This window comes from Vanellus vanellus, assembly GCF_965231255.1.
Source record: "Vanellus vanellus genome assembly, chromosome: 1".
NCBI classification, from domain to species: Eukaryota; Metazoa; Chordata; class Aves; order Charadriiformes; family Charadriidae; genus Vanellus; species Vanellus vanellus.
In genome coordinates, this window is record NC_138905.1 from 54,886,774 (window position 1) to 54,911,531 (window position 24,758).

The 24,758-nt window shown below is 46.1% G+C and overlaps 1 protein-coding gene across 1 annotated transcript; it reads left to right on the plus strand.

Moving 5' to 3' along the window:
• Positions 1–1,810: 1,810 nt before the first annotated feature.
• On the plus strand, positions 1,811–23,291 carry FAM234B (family with sequence similarity 234 member B; the record flags this gene model as incomplete). Its single annotated transcript, XM_082484493.1, has 13 exons — positions 1,811–1,847; positions 8,704–9,096; positions 10,052–10,150; positions 12,732–12,920; positions 14,432–14,562; positions 15,240–15,387; positions 15,729–15,870; positions 16,513–16,656; positions 20,132–20,213; positions 20,448–20,603; positions 21,204–21,321; positions 22,466–22,692; positions 23,088–23,291. The coding sequence occupies 13 exons, from the start codon at positions 1,811–1,813 to the stop codon at positions 23,091–23,093; spliced, it is 1,872 nt and encodes a 623-aa protein (XP_082340619.1). The 3' UTR covers positions 23,094–23,291.
• Positions 23,292–24,758: the final 1,467 nt, after the last annotated feature.

The window sequence follows — 24,758 nt, forward strand, 5'->3', positions numbered from 1 at the left end:
GAGCTTGGAATTAAAAGTGGGCTATGCTGTACCGCAAACGTACATGCATTGTAAAGTATGGGCTCTTGCAGTGTATGTGTGTGTGCCAGATGTTAGAAGATCACAAATGAGGACACCAGATTTTCCAGTTCCCGCTTCTCACTGTTTTCTGCCATACCTTTGCTCCCAGCTCTAATTGGTGACAGAAGCATTTTCTTAGAAAGAGCTTCTCTTCTGGACAGCTCTTGTCCCTGTGTATCGCAGACTTTGCTAACTGAGACTTGAAAAGGATCCAGGATCTCTCCTGTAAATATTTACATAGATACAGGACTGTTACTGCTCTTAAATCAAAACGTGGAGGAGGGGAAATGCCATACAGAACAGAAAGCCTCTGTATTCAGAAAGTCCTGGAAAGGAAGGAAAAAGAATGACTCTGATGGCTTCTCCAGAGTTTGCCACCTGGGACTGCTCCCTCAAGTGCTGTGTTTTCAGGAAGGTCCTGATCTGAAGCCTGATGACATCAGTGGAAAAAATCCCTCTGGTACCAAAAGGTTTTGGATCAGGAACGACTCTCTCTCAGGTTCGCACCCAAAACCAAATTCTCTTCACGAGCTAGACCACTTGGTGTCTCTCTTCCACTCCTTTATTGTTATTATTTAAAGAGTTTCAGGGCAGACCTGGACAGGAAAGGGTAAGTACATTATTTGCAGGAACTGTGCCTGAAACAGGGGAAAGCAGCAGCAGCAGCAGAGGCTGAAGAAACATGTGTTCTTTAACCAATTGGACTATCTTTTGATGTATACAGCCAATACTCCTTTCTCTTCTTCTATGACAAAGGAATTGGCCTTGAGAGTTCTCACACAAATCATGACTTGAAGAAGTGATGGTGTTAGATGGACTGTGCATTGGCCTGGGAATCGGGAAGCTGATGCCTTATGGCTTTGGGGAAGCCACAAAACCCTCCTTGCTCAACTTCCCCATCGTGGGAAAGGGAGAGTTCACTTGTTCGCTTAACTCGGAAGGCTGTGGTGAAGATTGAGGATAGCTTTGGAAAACGCCCTGGCAGTCTCTTGTAATTAAGCAAAAAAAAACCCAAACCATTGCAAAACAAAACAAAATCAACAAATAAGGTTTCTTCCAACCAAAAACTTCCCAAGAATGAAGGCATGTATTTATACCAAGAACAACTTAAAGGACTGGCCCTTTCTGTGTGAACCACTTTGGACAACGAGGATATTTTTGCATGTGTCTGTGCCCAGCACAGTCACACAGGCTGTAGAAATCTGGGCCGTCCTTGGTCAGGTTTTGCTGCCACCACCCCCCAGCGCGTCTCTGCCCCTGTAAAAGAACCGGGAGGAAATGACGGGCGATGGAGCCAGTGAAAAGCTTTGGCTTTGGTGGCAATCCCAAAATTTACGCCAGGCGGGCAGCCAACCTTGCGGGAGAGCCGCACCTCCCGGGTGAAGGCCGCGGCGCCATTCCCCCCGGAGGCCTGCCCACCCCAGGCAGGGGCAGCCCCACGGGGAGAGGCCCTCAGGGCCCGGCGGCCTGCGCCCCTCACGCTCCCTCCCCCGCCTGCCCACCCACCGAGCGGCCCTCACCCGCAGCTCCCCCTGACAGGGAACTCCGGGGGTGCCCCCCGCCACCCCTCTCCCTCTTCCCCAGCGGCGTGAGGCAGCGGAGGCGAGGAGCGATGCGGCCTCCAGGCCCCCGCCGGGTTGGGGGGGAGGGCGAGAGGGGGGCCCGAGGCCGCTGAACTACAATTCCCAGCAGGCCTTGGGAAGGCGCGGTGCGGGAGGGGCGGAGCGCATGCGCACTGCGCATCTCCAGCATGGCTACGGTGCTGTCCCGGGCGCTGAAGCTGCCGGGTAAGGGGTCGGCACCCGCGGGAGGGAGGGAGCGTTGGGCCGAGCCGAGGCGAGCCGGACCGGGGCCTGCCACGTCCGGGTCTGCCCCCGACGGCAAGGCGGGGGAGGGGGCGCGGCTGCCGCTGCCCTGGGGGCGGTGGGGTGCGTTGCCATGGTGATGTGGCGATGTGGGGCCAGGCTGGGGCGAAGGGCAGGCCCGGCCCGGCCGCCCTGGGGCCGGTGGCGGTGGCGGGGTGGGGGGGAGGTCGGCGGCTTCTGCCCGGGTCTCGTGGCGGAGGGAGGGCTGCAGGGGACGGGGCAGTGCCTCGGGGCTCCGGGGGCGTCGCGTGTGGCGGCGGGGGGCCTGGGCTGGCGGCGGCCCTGTGAGGACCCGCGGCCGGGACTGCGCAGGAGGAGGCGCCGGGTCCCGCAGGCCGCACAGAAGCGAGCACAGGGCTCAAGGCAGCCGCCACCACCGTGAGAAAGCGTTAGTCCCTCTCTGATCCACTCCTGACGGGTTTTGCCCCCAAAAGCCAGGCCAGGAGTTCAGAAAGTGCCGCTGCAGTTACTGCATTTACCCAGGTAGATGTTTAAAATCTGGCTACCACGTCTGCGCACCTTTCAGCCAGAGATCTTCAGCGAGATGAGAGGATATTAAAGCATAAGGGACTATTGTGTCGAGGATCCAGATCTTCCAAAGATAAGGCAGTGAGCAGCAGTCCAACAACCGTTCTTTTCAGTGAGGAGATTAAAAGGGAATGAAAATACATTGCGAAACCAGATCTTGAGAGCATGCTAGTTGCTGTTGGATGGACTGGAGACGGTGCCAATGCACCTGGCTGCATTAACCCAATGGGAAAGTGCCTTGTTGCCCCTCCTGACCATGTCTTGCCTTCAGGACAACAGTGGGACAGAGACAGGGCCCAGCTGTGCACTGCTGAGGGAGGGCTCCTGCCCGGCACCACGCACCACTATGATCCTGCAATGCCTCGGTCTGTGAAACTGCAGTCAGAGGGCAGGTCATACTTTTCTCCTCCATCGGTCCATGAAGATCACAGTAATGTCTTGAGGGCCCTTCCTGCCAGCTTTTAGTAACCCATACCAGGAGTCATTATTTTTTAGTTTATGTAGTGCCTGTTATATCTCATTCAAAGAAGTTTTGTTTGCAATTCACTTTCTTCCTTGTTATATATATATATGTTTGTCTAGATGGGAGAGAGTACAACTTAAAGGTCCCTTCCAACCTAGATGATTCTGTGATTCTATGATTCTACGTTTTACATGAAGTTTATTTAGGAAAAGTGCTAACTGGTGGGTGTAAGTGTGTGTGTTGGGGTGTGACTACTGAGGAACTGTACAATAACAAGTACAGATCTCTTCTGGGACCTCTGGAACCAGCATGATCTATTTGATAGCTGCTGTTGGAAGGCACTGATTTGGAAAAGAGCATAGGCCTTGCATCTGCAGTTGAGAAAACAGTTCTTGCATCAGTCCTTAGGTTAAATTGCATATATCATACCTTGTTTGTGTGGTTAACTCTGGAAAAAATGCAGCTTTCAACAGCAATGAGAAAGCAGAAAGCTTATTGCTGTTTTTTTCTGCTGCATCTCATTAAATGAATTACATCAATATATGGCAACTTATCTCCCCCTGGGCTTAAAGATATGTCTGCAGTACCCAGTGACTGGTGCCTGCCAACTGCCAGCTGGGAAAAAAAAGAAAAATAAACAGAACATGAAGTGGGTACAAAGGATACTGGAACCATCATTGGAATAACGCACTAAAAATTTACTCGTCTAAAATCCAAGATTTGCTCTTTTCACTCCAAAGTGAGTGCAAAGAAAAGCCTTTCCAGTAAGTCAAAACCAGAAAAAAAGATTGCAATTAATATCTTTCAAGCCATCAGCACTAGAAATGAGTATTTCATTATGAGTGGGACCTGATTCCAACACAAATCACTTCACAGATGCCTCCTTTCCAAATTGTGATCACGATTCATCTTTTTTTTCTATGAGAGGTCACATTCTTTTACTGCAATAGTTGAAAGAGCTGCCTGTGCAAAAAGTACTATTATGAAAATGCACAGGGGATTTTCAGAGTCATAAAATGCAGTTTAGAGTCCAACTGCCCTTGAAAGTGGATAAGTTTGGGGCATTTTCTCTCTCTTCTGCCTTTGAAAACCTTCTTCTTTAGTTTTCTTTTTCTTCCAGTGGCTGCAAAAAAAAATCCAGGGTGACGTGACCAGTAACTAAGCCACAGACCACAAGCAGCGGTTCCTCAGATTGATTGTAACCACAGGCCACTGACTGGGAACTCCTGTTTTATCACTGGTGCCATGGAAAAAAATGGAATACAATTTAGAGCAGGTCAGAACAGAAGCAGTTTATTTGCTATACCCTTAGGAGAGAACACAGAGCAGCAGGGGAGCTGACTCTGCTGATACGAATTCCATCCCTGTAAAGTGAACGCAACGTTTATACACACTTAGAGATGCTATGCAAAGGACAGGTAACAGTATGTGAGTTATACAGATCTGTTACATACCCAAGGCCACAGAACTGCTCAATGTGGGTCTGGAGTCTGTTTTCTGTAGCACAGTGACTAATTTATCATGAAGGTTATGCAGTGATTATCGTTTCAAGAGGCAGTGTGAGAGTTTGACCAAGAGGCCGACTTGGGTCTTAGCATTTCTACTTCCACAATGTAAAGTTGAAAACTGCATGGAAGTATTGGATTTTCTGACAGCTGATGACTTGCAACTGAGGCAGTTTTAGCTTTCTCTTGAAGAACAAACTGTCTTCCCCCATCCTGAGCCTTGTTGCTGACCAGAAAGGAAAGAATTTGACTTCTGGAGCACTTCTCAATAAATCATAATTTTCTAAATGGTGTGAGACTGGCCTTGTTTTCACACGTTCTTTATTGCTGTTTCTGTCTCTCTATTAATGCTTTTCTGTTGAAAAATCATTTAGCAGTGATTAGTGGAAGCCAGGTGTGGTATTCCTCCTTTCCACAGCAAGTCACCTAATACTCAAATGAAGAGTCATGTGCCTTCTGCTCTCTCTCCAGCCAGGTGAATCATGAGTTACGTATTCTCTGCACTGCCAAACAGCCTCAGGAGGCTGGGCTGAGCACGTCCTCACCAGCTCTCCAAAGGCATTTCCAAAAGACCTACAGATCGATTGTTAGGGGCTCTCTTTGAACAGTGTCAGATAAGCATTTGAATCCTCTGAGTTTAGATACGCAATTGGGTTTCCTGTGTGCTAGGTGAGTACTCCAATAGCTGCTGTTAAAGGGCAGTGTCTTGCCTCCTTTTGGCTTAAAAAAAGATCATCAGGGTTTTTTATGCCTGACCTTAGACTGAATGGCTGTGCCTTATGAGAGTACCAGCTAATCTTTTGAGGAAAGACCGGGAGAAGGAATGCCAGTTTCTGGTTCCTGGTCAGGCTTAGATGTGGAATAAGGCTGAGCAGCTCTCAGCTTTGCAGCTTTCTGCTTTATAGCTCTCTTATAACTCAATAGATCCTTTCCTATGTAGATCACCAAAAGCCGTAAGTCATTACTGTGCAGTAGCTGTTTTCTAGCCTCTGATCGGTGGATTGGCATTCTTACCTGGTTCCCAGCAGGAAAGGTGTTCTTGTTACAGATCATCTGTTGGTGGATGACAACACTGTTGATGTTCCCAACATCTCAATCCCAGCCAGTTCAAGGAGTGGGTGACCCATAATTTTGAGGTCCTTTCTGTCTCTAGAAATTCAGAACAAAACTGTTCCAGATAAAGCTCATTCCTGTCAATGCTTTTAATTGCCCCAAGGATGAACCAAGGCAGGTTTCAGTCTTTTGGGTTGGCTGTCTGAAATTAAAATAATTAAACAAATCACAGTATATCTGAAGTGTAAGTATGCTGTTGAGTTGTTTTACTCAAAGCACACCAGTTTCCAAAACCGGGAGCAGTCTGGTTAACATAACTGTCTGACTTTGACTTCCCAGGCTAGATATCATTCACTCTTGGGCCAGCAGCATTTGCTTTTCGTACCACTCTGACCTGGCTTGAACTGGCACATCTGGATCTGTAGTGAAAAGCTGCAAATACCTGCCAGCAAGCCCTCTCAGGAATTTCTTCTTTTCACTGAGTAGTCTTTCAGCAACTTGTCAGCACAATCTACTGTATAGATATCTGAGAAATTCACGCTGTGCTGTCACTGTGATCTCTGAGCAGAGAGCTGCATGTGCCATGGAGGTCGGTGGCCTTCTGTGCTGCTCACGGGATGGAGCCAAGGTTGTCAAGACTTCCTGCAAAGCCCACACTTTGAACCCATGTTTAGGGCAGATCTGTGTGAAACAATGCAGTGTTACACAGGGGTCCACCGAACTGTCCCATAGGAATGTAGCATTTTTTAGCTGGGTGCTCTGCTGCCCCAAAAAAACAGCCTTTTAGAGTGTGTTTGTGCACCAGATTGTTTTGACGTGAGTCTTTTGTAGAAGTCTCTAGTTCAAAAAGGAAGGGTCTGATTTAGATACGTGATCTCATGGGAAATCTTTATTTCCTTCTGTTCAGTGTGGGTGGGTTGTCCTGGCTACTCCACCTAGTGTGAGGCATTTGGCCTTTAGTGGGATCGACAGTTTTTCTTAAATCCTAAAATTGACACTGAGTACCATTTATAAGTGATACAGAAAGTGGAAGTGAAGGTCCTTTCATGGGGTGAGAAATGAGAAAGAAATGAGATGCACATGCTGCAAAATAGGTAATAGGTGATGCAAAATAGGTGTGTTGCACTAACTAGATACTACAGTATGTCTGTAACTGTAAGTCTGCCTTTAAAAGGAAAACCAGAAATAAGGCATACTATCTTATGCAGGAAGAATAATCATGAAAGCCCTTAAATTTCCGCTCTGTAAAGCCTTCCCATCATCTTAGTGTCTGAGAGTGGTTACAGCTTGCGTATTTTTGCTTATTATTTATGCCTTGCGTGTATCTTCGGGCACAAGTTAGCTGCTGTCTCGGGTCAGCTTTAGGCAAAGGGAAATGAGGCAGATATCTGGGATAGAAAGATCCCACGTTGGAACAGGAGAGAGAAATAGACTGAGACCCTGCAGTCATCGGAGCAGTGGCCATGGCTCCATGCCCAGCCTGGTGGCACAGGGCAGCTCCCTGAGACGTGATCCTCCACTCGTAGCTCAGGGCAGTGAGTCTGCCTGATATTGCCTGGCCCCGTAAACAGATGGCCCTGGCCTTGCGCCAGTATGTACGACCAGGCTCTGCACCTGCCCTCATCACATTCCCCATGGCTGCCTAGGGCTTGGGGGAGAAGTTGTCCACATGCTAGGCATTTGTGAGGGAGACACCTAAAGCTAAGCTACTTTCTTGTACGACTGCTTGAAGGCATCAATAATAAGTTATCTATCTCAGCAAAGCTGAGCACAAGCTGTTGGCTCTGGTGGGAGCAGGAACGGAGCAGGAGCACTGTGGTTTCCTACAGCAGGGGCTGGAGCACTCCCTCTTGAAGTGCTGAGCCATGCAGAGAAGGTGGTGTCACAGACGGGCAGCCCTGATCCGTTCAGACATCATCATGTTACAGGCCCAAAAGGGCAAAATCACTTTTCCCTCTTATTCAGGTATTCGATACCCATTTTTACCAGTGCTGCAGAGAAATGGTGCATAGTGCTCTATCCCTTCTATCCCTCATGAAGCAGGATAGCAGATGCAGCACGCTAGAAGGCAGCAGTGCTGCTTGGACCAGGCAGGAGGAGCAGGGGAAAAATGAGTTTCAGAGGGAGGTCCCCTCAGGGAACACAGACTACAAATGAAGAGGGGCTGCATCGCAATTAGAAGTTGGCAGATGCTAAAGGAGTTCTGTCTGAAGTCAAGAGAGCTGTGGTTTAGGTACTTAGAGCGTTAAGCATGACTTCATGTCAGTGTGTCTCATTACCAAACAGGAAAGTATTAGAATTAAATCAGCCATGAATTCCATATTGTTATGATTTGAGAAACCCATAACAATTTATTGTCATTTAGACAATCATTCTATCACCTGATGACTTCTCCTCACCCAGGAAAGGGAATCGGGAAAAAACAAGGAAACCCGGGATTTGAAGTATAAACAGATTTAGTAGAGTAAGATTAGATAATTAACTTTAATAGCGCTAAAAAACCAATATTGATCCCGATACCAATACAGAATATGCAAAGATATAGTCAGCCAATTCTATCAGTAGGAAGCTGTGCACTCCCAGCAGCAGACAGCAGATGTCGGACACCGCGATAGCTACGGCTTCGGGAGGAAGGGAAGGCCTCAGGAGTCCAGCACCAGGGCACAAAGTTCTTTGCAGCAAACTTTCTAATTTGTAGTGAATGTGACATTGATGGTATGAAAGAATCCTGTTGGCCAACTTGGGTCAAGTGCTCAGGTCTTGCTCCTCCTCATCCCTGCACCTGGCGAGCTCGAAAACACTGAGACCTTGAAACCCACACACCATAGCTGGTAAAAGTAAATATTTTCACAAATTCAGACACTAGAGTCTTCTAAAAAGTGCAATCTTCCCAAATATTAGAAGAGAAATTAGTCCTGTGTCACTCAAACCAGGACACATGTATATACATACGTATGCGTGCATATATATATGTGTATAGATACTATATATATACACACATTTGTCTTGGGGAAGTAAGCTGTCAGCATCTTTTCTCCTGCAGCTGCTACTCTGAAACAGAGTGGACAGACCCTGTCTTTTCTCTCACACCTCTCATTTGGATCCATGCAGAATGCAGATTGCACTGTCCTCCCTTCTGTATCACTCTCTACTGCAGCCGTTTTTCCACTGAGATCCTGCAAAAGCGAGGATCTTATGCTTCATTGTCTCTCTTCATCTCTTTCCTCAGGGAAGAAGAGCCCAGACCTTGGGGAATACGATCCCCTCACTCAGGCTGACAGTGATGAAAGTGAAGATGACCTGGTACTCAACATCCAGAAGAACGGGGGGGTCAAGAACGGGAAGAGCCCCCCTGAGGAAATGCAGGACCTTGACTCTGACGTGGAGGTTGGGATGACAAAGCAGCACACATCAGAGAACGCGTCCGAGGGTTATCCTACAGAGACGGCTGGGAGTTTGGAGCAGAAGGCTGCTCCCTCCCTCATGCCATACCTGCGCACAGCGATCTTTTTGCTCACTGTGGTGATCTCGATGATTCTTGTATTGGTGTGCGCATTTCTAATTCCCTGTCCCCCTAGAGACTTGCATAACACCTGGAACCGCAACCTAGGTCAGGGAGCAGGTGAGAAAGCCCCAGGAACAGCATCTGGCATGGGGGAGGTGGCAGCTCCCAGGCTGGGCATCGGCGGGAGAGACCTATCTGGGAGAGCCAGCTCGGAGCAGAGGCCCTTCCTCACCACTGCAGATGCTCCGAGGTAATAGACAGGCGGCTGTGTCCTGCTCACTCTTCAAGCTGAGGCTTGTGAAATCTGGCGTCATTAGATAACAGTGCCACGAAATCTTCTTTCTGTTGACATCGAAAAGCATTTTGACCCTTCTCCCATCCTGCCTTTTTGTCCGGATGGTGCGCTCTGTTCCAGATGGAGATAGCCCAGCCCACTTTAAAACATAGTGACTGCCTCTCTACACCCTGGGTTTCACCAGCGCCTCCACGCTGAACTGTGTGGGTGCGTTCGGGAGGAGAGAGATAGAAGTCTTTGTGTCTTCTAACTAGCTTAACTAACCTTATTTCTTTTGTCTTCTTGCCCTGCTTGAATCCATAAATCAACATTCAGGATCTTTTGTCGTCCTATGCAGGCCACTGGTAACATTTCTAAAGTATCTCCCATTCTGACTTCTGCAGTAAAGAAACAGTGGTTTGTGAAATAATTTCTGCCAGGTCTAGATATGTCTCTCCCTCCTTGCTTTCTGCCCCTGGCTTCCAAATCTAAGCCTTTCATAAGATATGTGTCTCCCACATCACCTCAGAAAGTGAAGTGGGAAGCAGAAATCTTTTTCTGTTAACTCTTCCATTTTTCCCTTTTCTTTCTTTGACCCAAATGCTACATTTCTGCCTTTCCATGCAATTCAAGATCTTGCGGTGGTGGGAGCTGCCTGGCATTGGTGGTTCCCTAGCAGACTCTGTGAGGCTTGGCTGTCCATGAGTATTTTCTGGGCCAGCCCTCCTCTCCAAGTGTGGAAAATGGGCTGGGTGGCCTTTTTGACAACAGTGTGGTGATTCTTTTTGACTGTTGCAGGTGGTGTGTTATCCCCACTGGAGCTGTGTGATGTGAATGGTGATGGGCTCCCTGACATCCTCATTGTCTTCACTGCCTTGATGAATGCTAGTGTCATGGGTAAGCACTGCAACTTCTTTCCATTCCTCTTTCTGTATTGTCATTACGGACTTTTGTGTGTTTGTCTTGCACATGGGAAGTATTCCTGCCACTGCTAATCCATTGCATTGCTCTTTTCAGAGTTCCTTGAAATGGCTGACTTACTGTGCTTGTGTCATGCTGCTTATAATTTTCATTGCAAGCCTGCGCTCCCATGCCTGTTGGGTCAATGTCATCTGTTTTCCCTTATCTCATCTTGGGGCGAGTCCATCTCTGTCCTGTATTTGTCCACACTTGGTTTGGGGGCAGAGATGAAGCAACCAGAAAGCACTGCTCTACAAATAGCAATTGGAAATAAGGTGGGGTTTTTTTCCCCCTTATGTCTCAGAGCCCTTCACAAAAGAGCTGTCTGTCTGCCTCCATTTTACAGGCACAGAGGTGGAAGCACAGAGAAGGGAAGCAGCTTGACAAAGGTCACAGATGAGATTCAGTAGTAGAGTCTGGACTTACTCCTGATTTGTGGTCCAGTGTCCTGGTTGTTACCAAGGGTAGCTGGCGACAAGAACAGCGATGGCAGAGCTGTCTGTTGGAGTGCTCTGGTTCTTCTGAACTAGCCAGATGCTTGCCAACAGGGAGCATTATGGATTTTTTTAGAGCAGCCATAGGTCAGTGTTGCAGAAAACATCCTCACCTTGCTGCCTTTTTCTCCAGGTCACTCCATATCCTTGTCAGGCTGCAAATCGTTGCTAATTCAAAGATAATAGACTGGCTGGTGGTGGGGAAGCTACTGTGCCTGGCTGTTTAGGAGGTATCACTCTGCGTCCTCCTCATAGCTGCTCTTGCTTTCTCTGTTAACCCTCATACCCCTCAGGTAACAAACATAGCAGCCTACTGATACTGGCCATTGTTGTACAGGGGCTGCCAAGTCCGGTAGCATCCTGTTGCACTGGGCTTCTGAAGTCCTGGACGTTCCCAGCTGCCTGCTGTACAGCATCTGCCCAGCCTGGCATCACCTAAGGTTACGTGAACCTGTTCAGTCTCAGATACGTATTCAGGGAGCAAGCGTATGTTGTACAGCCTGAAGACAACTCTTGTGAGAGCAAAATGCCTTGGTTCCTCAAAGAGTAGGATAATAAAAATATAGTTAGAAGATAGGGAAAATGCTGCTTCTCCCTAGCCGAAGCAAAGCCCTCGGTATTTCACAGCAAGTCCTATAGAAATAAGCCTATAAGCAGGGAGAAAACTACAGTAAGTTAAAGAAGAAAGTGAGAGAGGGAGATACTGTTGATGTAAAGGCTACATTCAGTTTGTAGAGGTTGTCCTTGTGTTCTGTATTTTGCCATTGCATTTTATTGATCTTTCATTGTAGACACACGTACAGTTCTCAGCATGCTCTGAACAGAAATAATCATACCTAACTGCACCCTGGGCTATAGCTATGCTGGAAGACAAAAACCAGGCACTAAAGCAGATGTAAGCATGTCACAAGTCTGTACTCCAGTAGCTGGACATCACCCCTCCTGTAGCTTTTACTCAGAGCATTCACACAGTGTCCAGTAGAGGTAAGCTCTGGAGAGTTACCTGATGGAGTTAGCTGTGATATCGTTAGCTGTTTCTCCAGCTTCTACACACAATAGCTGTGAGCTGCATTCAGGAGCTAGTTGTACCTGGTCCTTGCGAAGCCAATGAAGAGAACTTGGCCTGGGGCAACCCCTTAGTGTAAGCCAGCTGATTTTCAGTTAGAGAACAGAGTGAGTTTGTTTTAGAGATTGGGCTCAGACTTGCTTTTAGCCAGTGGCCTAGATACGCCCTTCTTGTAGTCAAGTCACATGTTGTTTTGCCAGTAAGACAAGTTATCTTGAGATGTATAGGAGTTCATCTTAAATTGTGATATGAGCATATCAGGTGGAGATTACAGTAACCGCAGTTATGTCTGAGGGCAGGCTGAACTAAAGGTTGCACAGAATTATAATCAGAGCACCTTTTCTCACAATTGTTTTGTGCTAATGGGTAAATCAGGAAAAGACCCCTGAGTTACACCAATTGGTTGCATTCAGTCTGTTTTTTACAACAGTAAAGCTCATTTGGAAAACAAAGGAAAAAAGCTCTCAGATTGCCAGTCACCTTCTGCTGACCCAAAATTACAGACAACTCGGGACTTTCACATGGGTGGCAACTGCCTTGGGAATCAAGGCTTCGCCTCTGTGTCTTTGAGGGAGGGGGGATCAGAAGCATCAGTCTGATTTGACAGCAGTACGTTTCACACGAGCAAGTCGGTACAACTGACCGGGTAGTCCCCAGAATCTTGGTTCCTCTGTGCCCAGCTGACCATATTTCTTGCTGTGAGCTCAGGTCCAACCTGATTGTCTGTGCTGTTGGTTGACAGCCCAGCTTGTCTGAAGATTGCTGCTAGGCTCTGCAAGCTGAGAGACTCAGCCTTGGGGTGGGATTTGACCTTTGCTTTCAGGCAATGTGGATGTGGCCGGCTTGAGCCAGTCAGCTCCAGGAGCTCAAGCTGGAACTCAAGTGCAAAGACTAAAGGCAGCATGGACATAACTTCTGATGCCAGGGGATTTCACTCTCTCTCTCCTGCCTCTTCCAGGTGTCTCTAGGCCCTCCGTAACTGTGGTGGCCCTTTCTGGTATGAATGGCAGCACCCTATGGTCCATCCAACTTCCAGAGGAGACTCGGAGTGTGCAGTGCAAAGGGCTGTCACTGGGGGCAACTGCAGAGCCCGTCTGCCTTGTTACAGGAACACTGAAATTCCTCAGCCTTCTCAGTGCCTCTACAGGTAGAGTCAACTACCAGCATATTAGAAATATGCTACTGATTTTTTGTTTTCTTTAAAGGACTAGTAAGGATGAATGATTCAGTGCTGGCACTTTGCGGTGGCAGTTATCTAGTGACACACAGGAAAGGGTCAAAGCATTAATGAGTTTCTAGTTGCACAGGGTAAAAGAGAATCCAAACCATTGCTGCTCTGTGGCAGCACCTACATCCTACCATCTCAGAACAGTTCAAAGGGTTAATCTTATCCTGTAGCATCCCCATGGCATAAAGGATATGTAGGGTCTGTTCTCATTAACATTGAGCTGTTAGTAGAACTCAGCACCTACCTAACAACACTGAAAAGCTGAACACCATTCTTGGAGAAGTTATATAAGGATGTATGCTACAGCCAGTAAACCTTCCAGAAAAATTAGGCCCACAGAAGAGTTGATTAGTTGTGAATGAATATTGTCTTTTTAATCACTTGATCATGTGTATCTCCATTCCCTGATTGCTGTCTGTTCTACCATGTTTATTCACTAGCAGAAATACTTACAGGTAGGTGTAAGGCTGGTTTTGGAATCAGAACAGAGAATGGAGAGATACAAGAAACCTTGGGTTAAGTGACAGATCCAGTCAATAAGCAGTATCACTTACCTTTCAAATGTTTTTAGAGACCGGATTGCTGGCACAGTATTTGCATGGACTGTAGGCTGTCTCTTTTACCAGCAGTAGTAGTGTTACTAGTGTGTGCAAGTGTTTGCAAGTCTGGCCTTTGGTTTCCTTTTTCATGCAGGGGAAAAACCCTGTTCTACACAACAGCAGCAGGAAAACATTTTTAAACTCTGATTGAAAAAACAGGAGCGTTGGCAAAAGAATCATGGAGAAGTTAAAGCACTGAATTTCATTTTGCTTTTTAAAAGTTTTTTTTTTGCCAATTTGCAAGTCAGGTTTTATGGAGTTTCCAGCTGGGTCCATGCTGGACTGCTGAACCAATTGACATCACGTCTGCTAACATGCTTTCACCCCGAGGTGGAGTGAGCATGCCATGCTGGAGTGGCTATTTGCTGCTGGGAATTTAACTGAGACACAGAGTTGCACTTTGAACATCAGAACTGCCCATCTGTTCCCTTTCCTTGCATCTACCTACAGGCTTTACTGCTGGCTGAGGAAAACAACTGCTGTCCTGCCGAGCAGCACTCTCATTTAGGTTCTCCTTCAAAGAGTGAACCTCAAATATTCTCTGCTATTTCAGCAAGTGTTTTGGGCTCAGGTCTTTCTAGAGAGATGCAAAGAAGGTAGCACAGCAGGACTTGAGGCATGACTCAAAGACCATCTCAAGAAATGCTGGGGGAGGAACTTTGCTTCTCACTGCAGCTTGCCCCAGTTTGTAGGCTTGTCTTTCCTCTTCTCAGATAATGGTGGAAACAACCTCTCTTGCTCCTTCCTTCAAGAAGGTTTTGTGGAACCTTATGGGGATGCCCAGTGGTTCCCCAAGTGCTGCAGGTTTATTTCATCCTATTCTTCCCACAGGCAAGACCATCTGGACGCTGAACTCCATCCACCTTTCAAGTGGAATCCTGGCTGCACCAGCTGCCACTCTTCCGGATGTAGATGGAGATGGGATTAGGGATATTGTTGTTCTGGCACTCAAAGAGACACAGGTACAGCATATACCTGCTCAAGGTCTGACAGGGCCTTGACCATGTAGAGGAAGAACAGGGAGCCTGATGTGGAAAGGCTGTAACAAGAACTGCAAGAGCCCCTAATTTTTGTTCCCTTAGATTTCCCTGAAAAGCACCATTTTTCTTTCAGTAGGTCAGAGCGGCGAGATTAAGCAATAATGACACTACCTGCATTTCTTGTCAGCTGTGAATGAGCAGAAGGGTCATTATTTACCCCTGGCTGAGACTTGAGAATTATCTGTTTCTGTTCAATGAATGCTTGGTTTGAAGTGAGTGTTTAGCAGCAGTGCAGGGAGCCATGTTGAGATAGATCTCTGGAGAAAGGAGCATTCAGATTATCCAGAAGAAAGAAATACGTGTGTGATTAATTCAGATGCAGATTTCCTCTATGCTCATCCCTCCCCACAATTCTAGCATTAATGTTGTTAGAGGAGTTCGCATTTTTGAAGTCCCTTCCATCTTTGATGTGTTTGCATCAAAGCATGAATGTAAGACTCCCAGGAAGCCAAACTGAGCAAAGAGAAAAAGACCACTAGCTAGACCTTGCTGGGGGGGAAAAGAGCAGTGCAGCTTCATGCTGTGGGGACCAGGGAAGATTCTGAGAGCACAAGTGCATGAAAGCACTGCTAAAAATCTCTACATCTGTCTCTTTACAGCCTGATGTGTTTTTCATCTTGGTGTCAGGAAAGACTGGGACTGCTTTGGGTGGGCCTGTGAAGTACAGCACCAATGGAGAAGGGAAAGTGATTGGCCCCCAAGTCCACATCACCAGCCGGGGAGCCATCTACATCCTGTTCGGTTTTGGTGAGATGCACCTTGCCTCTCCTTACTGAGAAAACATTCATTTTACCTCAAATGACCCAGTATGTCCCTGGGATATCTCTGCCATTCCTTTTGCTTTGAAAGCTAGAAGTAAAGGGCATGGGAACAAGTCTTACTGCCATGGTGTGGAAAAGTGCAGGAGCACCGATACTTGCTAGCCTGGAATACCTTGGACTTTCCCAAAGGCACATCATGCCAGGGAAGTTCCAGCTCTGCGGATTTCTTTGCCTTCTTCCACAACCACAGTGGTCCCAAGAACCCTGCATGCTGCTAGGGATTTAACTTTTGCAGGCAGGACTCTTCATGTTTACTCTTTCTGGCAGGTAATGTTCAAGCGGTTGCCCTGAGGGATATCTTTACCCAAGCCAGAAACCGGGACAGCTTTCCTGCAATGCTGCAGCAGGAGGAGCCGGAGTGGGAAAAGCGCAGATCTGTCAACCTGTCAGAGCTCATTGACATTTACAGGTAGGAGACGGACTTGTCATCTTGCTTCTGCTGGGAGAGGATGAGGAGGGTAGGCACCTCTTGGTACTCCTAGAGATGGTCCTTCCTACATCAATACTGTCCTTCTTTTCATTCCCAGTTGATAACTGTACTCTGGGGAGGTCATTGTTTCCTCCCTGTCCTGTGGTTGTCCTAGCCAAAGAAATGCAGAATATGGTAAAAAGGAGTCCTTTACTTCTCCTGTTCCTTGTTCCCTTTTTCCACCCTGTATGCATACCTAGAGGGAAAAAAAAAACCCAGTGTTCCCAACTAATGGAGTCACTCTGGGAAGCTCAGTCTGTTTCCAGCATTGCGGGCCTGGATTTCTCAGCTTTTTCTTCTTTACTGCCAAATTGTGGCCTAGCCTGCATAGGAATAAAGGGGGGGAACCCCCCCCACACTATGCTTTTAATAGTAACGCAAGATATTCAGAAGAGCCCACACTTGAATTTAACCCACTTAACTGATGAACCCCCAAAGGAAGCTAAGCTCCATCACAGGGGAAAAGATGGTCTTCTCCAAGAACAGTTCCAATCTTAGGCAGGATGAATTGCCATGCGGACAGGCAGCTAGTGCTGAGATGTGCAGATACAAGCTTCAGAATCTCCTTTCTATTTGTTCCAGTGGGGGTGTTGACTTCCTGCAGATTTTGAAAGCACCTGACACAAACTGCAGCAACCTGCTTATCACAACCAAAGAGGGCTTGATCCTACTGCGGGGACAGGACCTGGAGCCCCGCTGGACCCTGGAACTGCAGAACATCAGCAGGTTACATACTGGGAACATTTTTGTGTCCTGTTTCTTCCTGTACCATTTCCTGCCTTTCACTTTTAAGCACATGGGCTCCTTAGAAAGCAAGTGAGAAGAATTCTCCATGTCTGCAGAGAAATATAAGAACTGAAGGTGTGCAGATGCTTTGCTGAGCAAGTGAGGAGCGCAGGGGTGGGGGAAGCAAGGAACAGAAGGCTGGAAAGCTGAGCTGTGTGCTTGTGAGTGATCACAAATAAGGGTCTTGATTCAGGTACCCAACATTGATGTCATGACTACTGTGGCATTGGAATTCGGGGGATTACTGGTGTGTGATTCAGCCCATCTGTTGTCCAGGGCTGCCACTTGCCAGCTTAGTGGAGAGGAGCAGTTGCATTAGTGATGTTAAGTATTTAGAGAAAGTGTCTGAGTATGGTCCACAGGTCTTAATGTTCCTTGAAAGTTGAAAATGAGCACTCTGATGGCAGTTAGCACACCATCTATACTAAATGTAAACCTTAAAATAATACTGCTCATCATCTAATTTCACACATGGAAATGAAGTAATTTGCCAGATCTCGTGGGTTGATAATAATTAGCAATTTCAGCTTGCCCAGTATTAAATATTTGCAAAGGGCAGTTGGGCACAGTTGAGGGAAATTATGTGGGAAATAAATTGCTTGCTCTGCTAACTAGAGGAAAGAAAGCAGCTCTCAGCTCAATGTTACCTGACTGTCAAAAGCATTATAACTTCATTAAGCAAAAAAATATCAGTGTTCATTGGATACTCAGTTTGAGTATCAGGTTTGATACTCAGTTACTTCCACGTTTTTGAGGGCTGATGGGTGACATAAGAAATCACTTTAGGAATGGCTTATGGCTAGTTGATCTTGCTATGTGGAAAGGAGATGGACTGAAAGTGTTATGGGTCCAGAGTCTGCAGACTTGTGGATGTGTCTGGGGTCTAGTTCAAAGGGTAAATGTGTACCAACTAAGCAAAGCCAGTTCATAGATGCTGTAAAATCAGTTATATGCAAGAAATTTCTAAATGGACGCACAAATTAATTGGAAAATTTCTATGGGTTCAAATCAAGAAAGGCTGAAAACTGCTTTACCTGTTCCATTCACAGAATCATAGTATGGTTGAGGTTGGAAGGCATCTCTGGAGATTGCCTAGTCCAACCTACCTGATCAAGCAGTCTCAGCTAAAGCAAGTTGCTCAGGGCTGTGTGCTGTCAGGTTTTAAATATCTCCAAGGATGGAGACTCTCCAGCCTCTCTGGGCAACTAGTATTCCAGGTTGCTGCACTCCCACCCTGATTTTTCTGGTTCCGTGACCTCCCAAAGGACAGAGTACAACACGTGTTCAGGAGCTGCCAGATAGGCATTGAAAAATAATTAAAGCAATCCTTGGTCAAGGCCACTGTGCTAAAGTCCTGGACTTCCTGTTTTCTCAGAGTTAAGAGATGAGATCTGGTAGACTGAATATATTGTGGACAAGCATTTATTTAAGAGGTTGGTTTTTTTTTTAGGACTTAGAGAAGTTCTGCTTAAGCAACACTAGCTGGGGGACAGATTCAGCTCAGGGGCGTCACCAGATAAACAGACCCAAACCCTCATCAGACAAAACTTACAGAGCCAGCTGAGCTCCCCTTTTCCTGGGTTAACCTGCCTCAAGCACACCACTCCAGATGGGCAGACTGAGTCCAGCCCTTTGGGAACAGACTCCGAGAAAAACAGCCTGGCTGCTGCAGATGTGCTGCATTTCCAGATAGCTTTTGACAAGATCCCTAGAAAACTATAAAGAAGAATCAGTAGTCATAAAACAAGGGTGAAGTTCAGAGACCATGAAATTGAGTAAGCAGTTGAAAATTGTGTTGAAAATGGATGTTTCAGATGAGAGAGGATTAATAGCAGGTTGCTGGGGGGATTACTGTTGGGCAGGAATAATTACTAGCCTTCTGGTTCATTTGAGACAGTGCTCAGGGGATTTTTCAGTTGATTGTAGCATCTAAAATACATATGCCTGCCTCCATTCAGTTTGTGGGATCTGCCACTGACTGTAACCCATAAGGGACATGAGAAGAAACACCTTAGGAGAGGTTTTAAGTTTATGCCCATGGGATGGAACTATCTACTAGTTCCTATTGCTACTGGAGAGTTTTCAAGCTATAGGAATGTTCCATGATATTGACTTGAAAGCATTGGTTCTGCTTGCCAAATGTGTCTGTAAAGTGAATGACATTGTTTGATGCATTAAGTAACAACAGTCAAGCCAGTGCTGTACTGTGGCATTGCTGTTCAGAAGCCATTTTGGTGTGCGCATTTTAAAGGGGAAGCTGGGAAAAAATGGAGAAAAGGGTTGGAAAAAATGCTTTAGCATGGAAGATTTAAGCCAGTGCATTTATATGATCAAAGAGAAGCCTGAGAGGTGAGTTTATAAGCGTGTGTAAGTAATGGGAGCTAACAGGCATTTTAATCTTGCCATAGCAAGAACAAGTGCCTTGGAGCAAAAGCCATTCATGTTCAAGAAAATTAAAATGCAGGCATGTTTCTGTGGGTGAGATTAATCATTAGAACTGACAGTCACGAGAAGTGATGAATTCATCTCATCTTTGTATTTCCGTAGCAAGCCTCATGGCTGGTAGATCTACTCAAACTCAGCCTACTGATACTTGGTTAATTGGGTGAAATATAGCAATCTGTCATAAACAGGAGGCGGGAGGACATGTTCTGATGATCCTGCCTTGCCATAAAATTTCTGATTCTGTGAATTTTGAGGAATCATTTGTGCTTATTTAGAACCTTGTGTCTAGCTGTGTTGAATTTAAGGAAGGTAGAGATAAGACTCAGAAAGCCAAAGGCAAGCAAGATGGTTAGAAAACAGTTACAATGAGAGATATTCAAGTAATAGTGTTATGTCACCCAGAAGGGAGAGGATGAGAGGGGACTTCATTTAAACTGCTGAAGCTTATAAAAAGGCTTGTAAAACTGCCAGCAGTAAGAAAACAAAGAATCATGGGCTGACATTAATGGTGAGTATATTAAGAGCCGTTTCACACAGCTAAGGCGGCCTGGGAAATACACTTTTAGCAGGAGGTCAAATCTGCCGATGCATTTTGAAAGGGCTGGGTAATTTTTTATGACCATAGCAAAACTGTACAGGTTCTCATGCTAAGGAAAGAATAATACAGTTGTGTCACAGGGTGATAAACAGATATCTACACAGCCCAGCAACAGATGCCTCCCGCACAGACAACTCTGAAGAATGGCTAAGCAGCACCATGGGATGCTTGATCATTTTTCACTTTTCTGATCCACCAACAAATGGCTCCTGCCAGTCAGAACAGTTCTGAGTGGATGAAAGGTTCTATTTAGTATGGCAAATTCTGCCTTTTTAAGAGGCAGAATGGAGGACGAAAGCAACTGTGCTGCCTCCATCTGAAATCCTTGCTTTTCTGCCATGGGGCTGAGTGTTTCTTTTTCCAAATTTGCAGCCAGCCTGTACCAGGTTACTTTGGTGCTGACCAAACTCTGGACTTCATGCTGCAAGCACAGACCGGAGATGGCAACAAAAAGGTAAAACAAGTGAAGACACGGAGGGCAGTGGTAGCATAGGAGCGAGGGAGGTTGGGTTGAAAGGGACAATCATTCCCTGCTCCTTGCTTTTCCCATTTCTGTGGCTGACGCTCATCACTGTGTGGCCATCAGCATGAAAGGGAACAGCACAGGCCATACCACTCACTGCGAGGGGGCTGTCTGTACACCCACACCTGGACACCTGTTAATGCTAAATCTCTCCCCTTCCTTGAGGTGGTGGTGGTAGATGGAAAATCCGGCCTCCCTGTTTGGAACCAGGAACTCCCATGGCAGAAGCAACAGCTCGATGCACTGTCAGTCATGACTTTGGACAAGAAGTCTGTTTTTCTCTTCTGGGCTGATGAAGCACAGCCTGTGTTGCAAAGTTTGGTGAGCAAGCATCTTTTCTTCTCTTTGAGGTTTCTCTGTGAGGCACATGCAGTCTCTGTCTTTTATTCCTAATGTAATTGAACTTCAAACCTGCCATATAAGAAGGGTGTCAGGGACATCTTTTCCTCTTTCTCTGATATTGACTTCTCTGAGCCTGAACACAGGAGTCTTTCTGTGCAAATTCTTCACCAGAAAGCTTTATTGACAGAAAATTCCTGTCCACAAAACCAAAACATCCTGAGTTAATTTTTTCTGAAACACTGAGATAGTTTTACTGCAGATTTGTTCCCAGACCCAGAGTGCTGCTTCTCTGCATGAAGGCACAGAAATCAGCATGGAGACTCAAACTTGCAGACTCTCCCATCAGGCTGGCTTTGAGAGAGCCAGATCTCAACCTTACCAAACAGAAGTTGTGGAGCAAATTTTGTTTTAGAAAAAAAAGCTTTGCAGGATTTCATCTCTGTAAAACTATAGAGGTTTTGATTCTCTGATCCATGTAAAGACAGCATAGTGTCAGAAAACTTTTTTTTTTTTTTGGCAATGCTAGACTCCTCTTTGTCAGCCAGCTGTAACATTTTTGTCTGTCCTTCATTCCAACAGCAACCTGGTCTCAGACCTGAGCGTCCAGGACTGCACCACCTCTATCTCCTCCATCCTGTTTTTCCTACAGTCCTTCTGGACCTCACCAATGCAACAGACAAAGTCATTGCTTCAGCAGGTGAGTACAAATGGAAGAGAAACTACCTAGGCTAAAAGAGATATGGAGGCAGAGGTAGCTGTGAGAAACAGTGGGGTGTAGTTGTGGCTTTAAAGGTAGCAGCTGAGGGCCAGCAATGGGAAATAAGATTCATCTTAGTCCTGAGGGAAGGTCCTGTCCAACTTCTGCTTTGCAAATAAAAGACCTATGAAGTTTCTTGCATATGTTTAAGCAAGGAAAGGTCTGAGTTTGACTTCATTCACGTTTTACACCACAGAAGTTCCCTTGTTCTCCATGGAGCTATTTATGATTTAAGGCGGTGCATGAAGAATCACTGTGAAACTTTCTCTGTCACCTCAGATACACTTCTGCATTTATTGGGCATCTTCTCCTGCTCTCTGGGATAGCAGCTGTGCTGTTTCTTCCTGTTTCTTTCTGAAAGGGGGAATCCAAAATATTTATACGTGTGTTTTCAGGGAAAGGTAGTTCTGCGTTTAACATCTGTACAGGATTGCGCAGTCGCTATTGGATTTCCTTGCTCTTTCTAAAGCAGTTCAACCAACAGCCAGCCTGTTGAGCACGGCAGGATGTGGCATAAAAGATCCGTTCATCCAACACTGAGTCCAGTAGGCCAGGAAGCATAGAAAAGCTGCTACATAGTGATACATCGTATTGGATTTGTATCAAAACCACAGATCAGTTGAGAACAAATAAAAAATCATTTTTAGAGGGGTTTATTAGAAACTGGGATTTCTGAGGTCTGTACAGATCATTCTGCAGTGACTGGAGTTAACTGACTTGCCAGTGCCTTACAAATTTCTTCTTCTACAGAGGTAGAATAATATCTGCTAACACCTGTGGGAAGGAAAGCTCTCTGAAAGTGAACTGCATTATTAAAATATGTGCATCTCTTATGTCAAGCTCAAAAACATCACCTGGAACCAACCCGTTCCATTTCTGATCTGAATTTCAGTCTGTTTATTTCGATGGAAAATTTTTAACTTAAAATTATTTTTCCTGATTAAATAAGGTACGTGCAATTGTAAAGTCAGACTGAATATACCAGTGGATGTTTTGACTGAGTAAAGAGTGTAAGATTTCTTTTGGAAGAAACATAATCATTTACTCCTCACTGATATTGTCTCTCCCTTTTCTGATGCACCAGTTGGAATTAATGATCTCCAGAAGGATGCATTTCACATCACTGTGACAACAACTGCAACCTCTGAAAAACAGCCAGGATTTCTCTCGGTCAGCAAGCTGGGCCTGAAGTGGGCCATGATGAGTCAAGGTCGAATGGTGTGGCTAAAGGACACCACGACTCCCAAAATCAGCCGTGGAGAAGTGAGGCGGTTTCTTGCCCGAATGAAATTTGTTGACTTTCCTCAGAAGGTGAGATTGTGCAGGAATCCCTAATGAAATCCAGGCCCTTGAAAACATCTGATCTCTTCCCAACAGACATGGTTAGTGCTCTTTGGGATGCAAAGAGACTGTTTGTAAGATGACTGGCTGCCCGTTTGGGCATAGGCTGGACAGATTGTGGGGCCCAGCTGTACTTTGGCAGTTGGACAAGGAGGAGTAACTTAGAAAGAACCAGGGATGATGATTATAAGGGACTGAGAAACTCCAAGAGGGAACGGAGAGGTGGGACAGAGATCACTTGTTTTGACATGGGCAAACGAGGTTCCTCCATATTCAGTTGCTGACCTGTGAATTACCACTTTTCTCTACCAGACTGAATGTTAATAGGTTTTGGCTCTAGTTTTTGTTTGCTTTTCCTTCTCCAGCTCTAGCCTGGTGGTTCTTCAGATTTTGGTTGGACCTGTGGCCTGTATGGGGAATACAGGAAGCTGCTCTGTGGATCTTCAGGAAGACTGCTGTGTAGAGGGAATGGGGGCTAAAAGCAGTTCCCCTTTCTTCAGCTCTCTGGGGAATGCTGCTAGAGACAGGTTTGTCCTAGGCAGACCTGTCCTGTACCAGAGGAACCTTGTTCAGCGTCTCCCCCTCCATATGCTGTTCTTGCATGCTTCCTTACAGGTAACACAGAAATGTGAATTTAGAATTTATACACATACATATACATATATATATAAAACCAGGTTATATATATATGTGTCAATTTATACAATATATGTATATTTTTTGTATGTTTAATTTATGAATGAGATTTAGGACACTCCTTTTTATGTCCAAATAGTATTCCCAGGCAGTCAAACAAGCTCTAGGCCTACAGTGGGCCATGACTCAAGGCAAATGGTGGGGCTAAAGGACACTACCTGCTTTAATCTTTATATTTTTGGAAAGAAGCCTCTGTCTTGTTCCTGCAGGGCTAGTCTTGTCTGCAGCCTTTCCTGTGCTCTCAGCCCTCTTCTCCTTTCTGTCCCCAAATGCACAAACAAACTAATTCTCTGGCTGAATTACCTGATCTGGAGAAAGATGGTCCCCACAGCACTTGCCAGCCCTTGCACTTGTATATTTCTTTCCCCAGTCCCAAGTTCAGGACAGGTTCATGTCGGTGACGTAGAAGCAAAAGGTTCACATCTTATTTCTATCCATCCCTAAGGTTTTTATGAACCCAAAGTGTCACTGTAACATCACGCTGCAGTCCAATGGGCAGAGTACCCCTTTGCAAATACATCACAGCCGTTTTGGGATAGATTCCCAGCAGATCCCCACTGGCACTGTAAAGTTCACACTAGATCCAGTCACAGCAAAGCGGATTCTCACACCACTGCTTTTCAGGGTTTAGAGGCTCAGACAGAGGCACAACTGGAAAGCTTTTCTGTGCATTTTACTCTTATTCTGGGCTAAACTTTACCGTTCTCTTACCAGCCCAGCCCTGTGTGCAGTTCCAGGAGGAACGGACTACCACCAGGGCATATTTGCTCACAGTATGTTTAGTGCTTTGAACTGTGTCTCTGAGTGTGCCTTCAGTCTCCTGTGTTGTAGTTGCAGAGCATCTAAATGAATTTTCCTGTAATAGAAATGACCATATTACAAAGGAACCGCTTTGGTGCCCCAGCAGCTCCCCACAGCGCAGGCCAACAACATAGGAACTGTTTTCCCAGTATGCCTTTTTAGGTCTGACCTTTGACATGAGGCAGAGCCAGGCTGAGGTGAGGATTGCAATGGACTCCTCTGTCCTCCTGCTGGCACGTGCCCTTCCAGCCTCGTTGCCCTCCCCTGTGAGCGGTGAGCTGATAGCAGGACTTTGACCCTCCCTCCAGATGGATACATCTACCACGCTGTACCTGGGCTCTTGACACCTCTCCTTGTTATGTCACCCTCTCTCTTCTCCTTCCCTGCATCTCCATATAAAGTTTCCAGGATAGCCCTTCAGGATTAGCTGCAAGCTCCAAGGCTGGTCCTTGGGCCCTGCTCTCTTTATGTCAGAGCCTGTGAACAGTTTGTATAGGTTTAATGGTATTTTTGTGTATATAGCTTTGTATATATTAGCA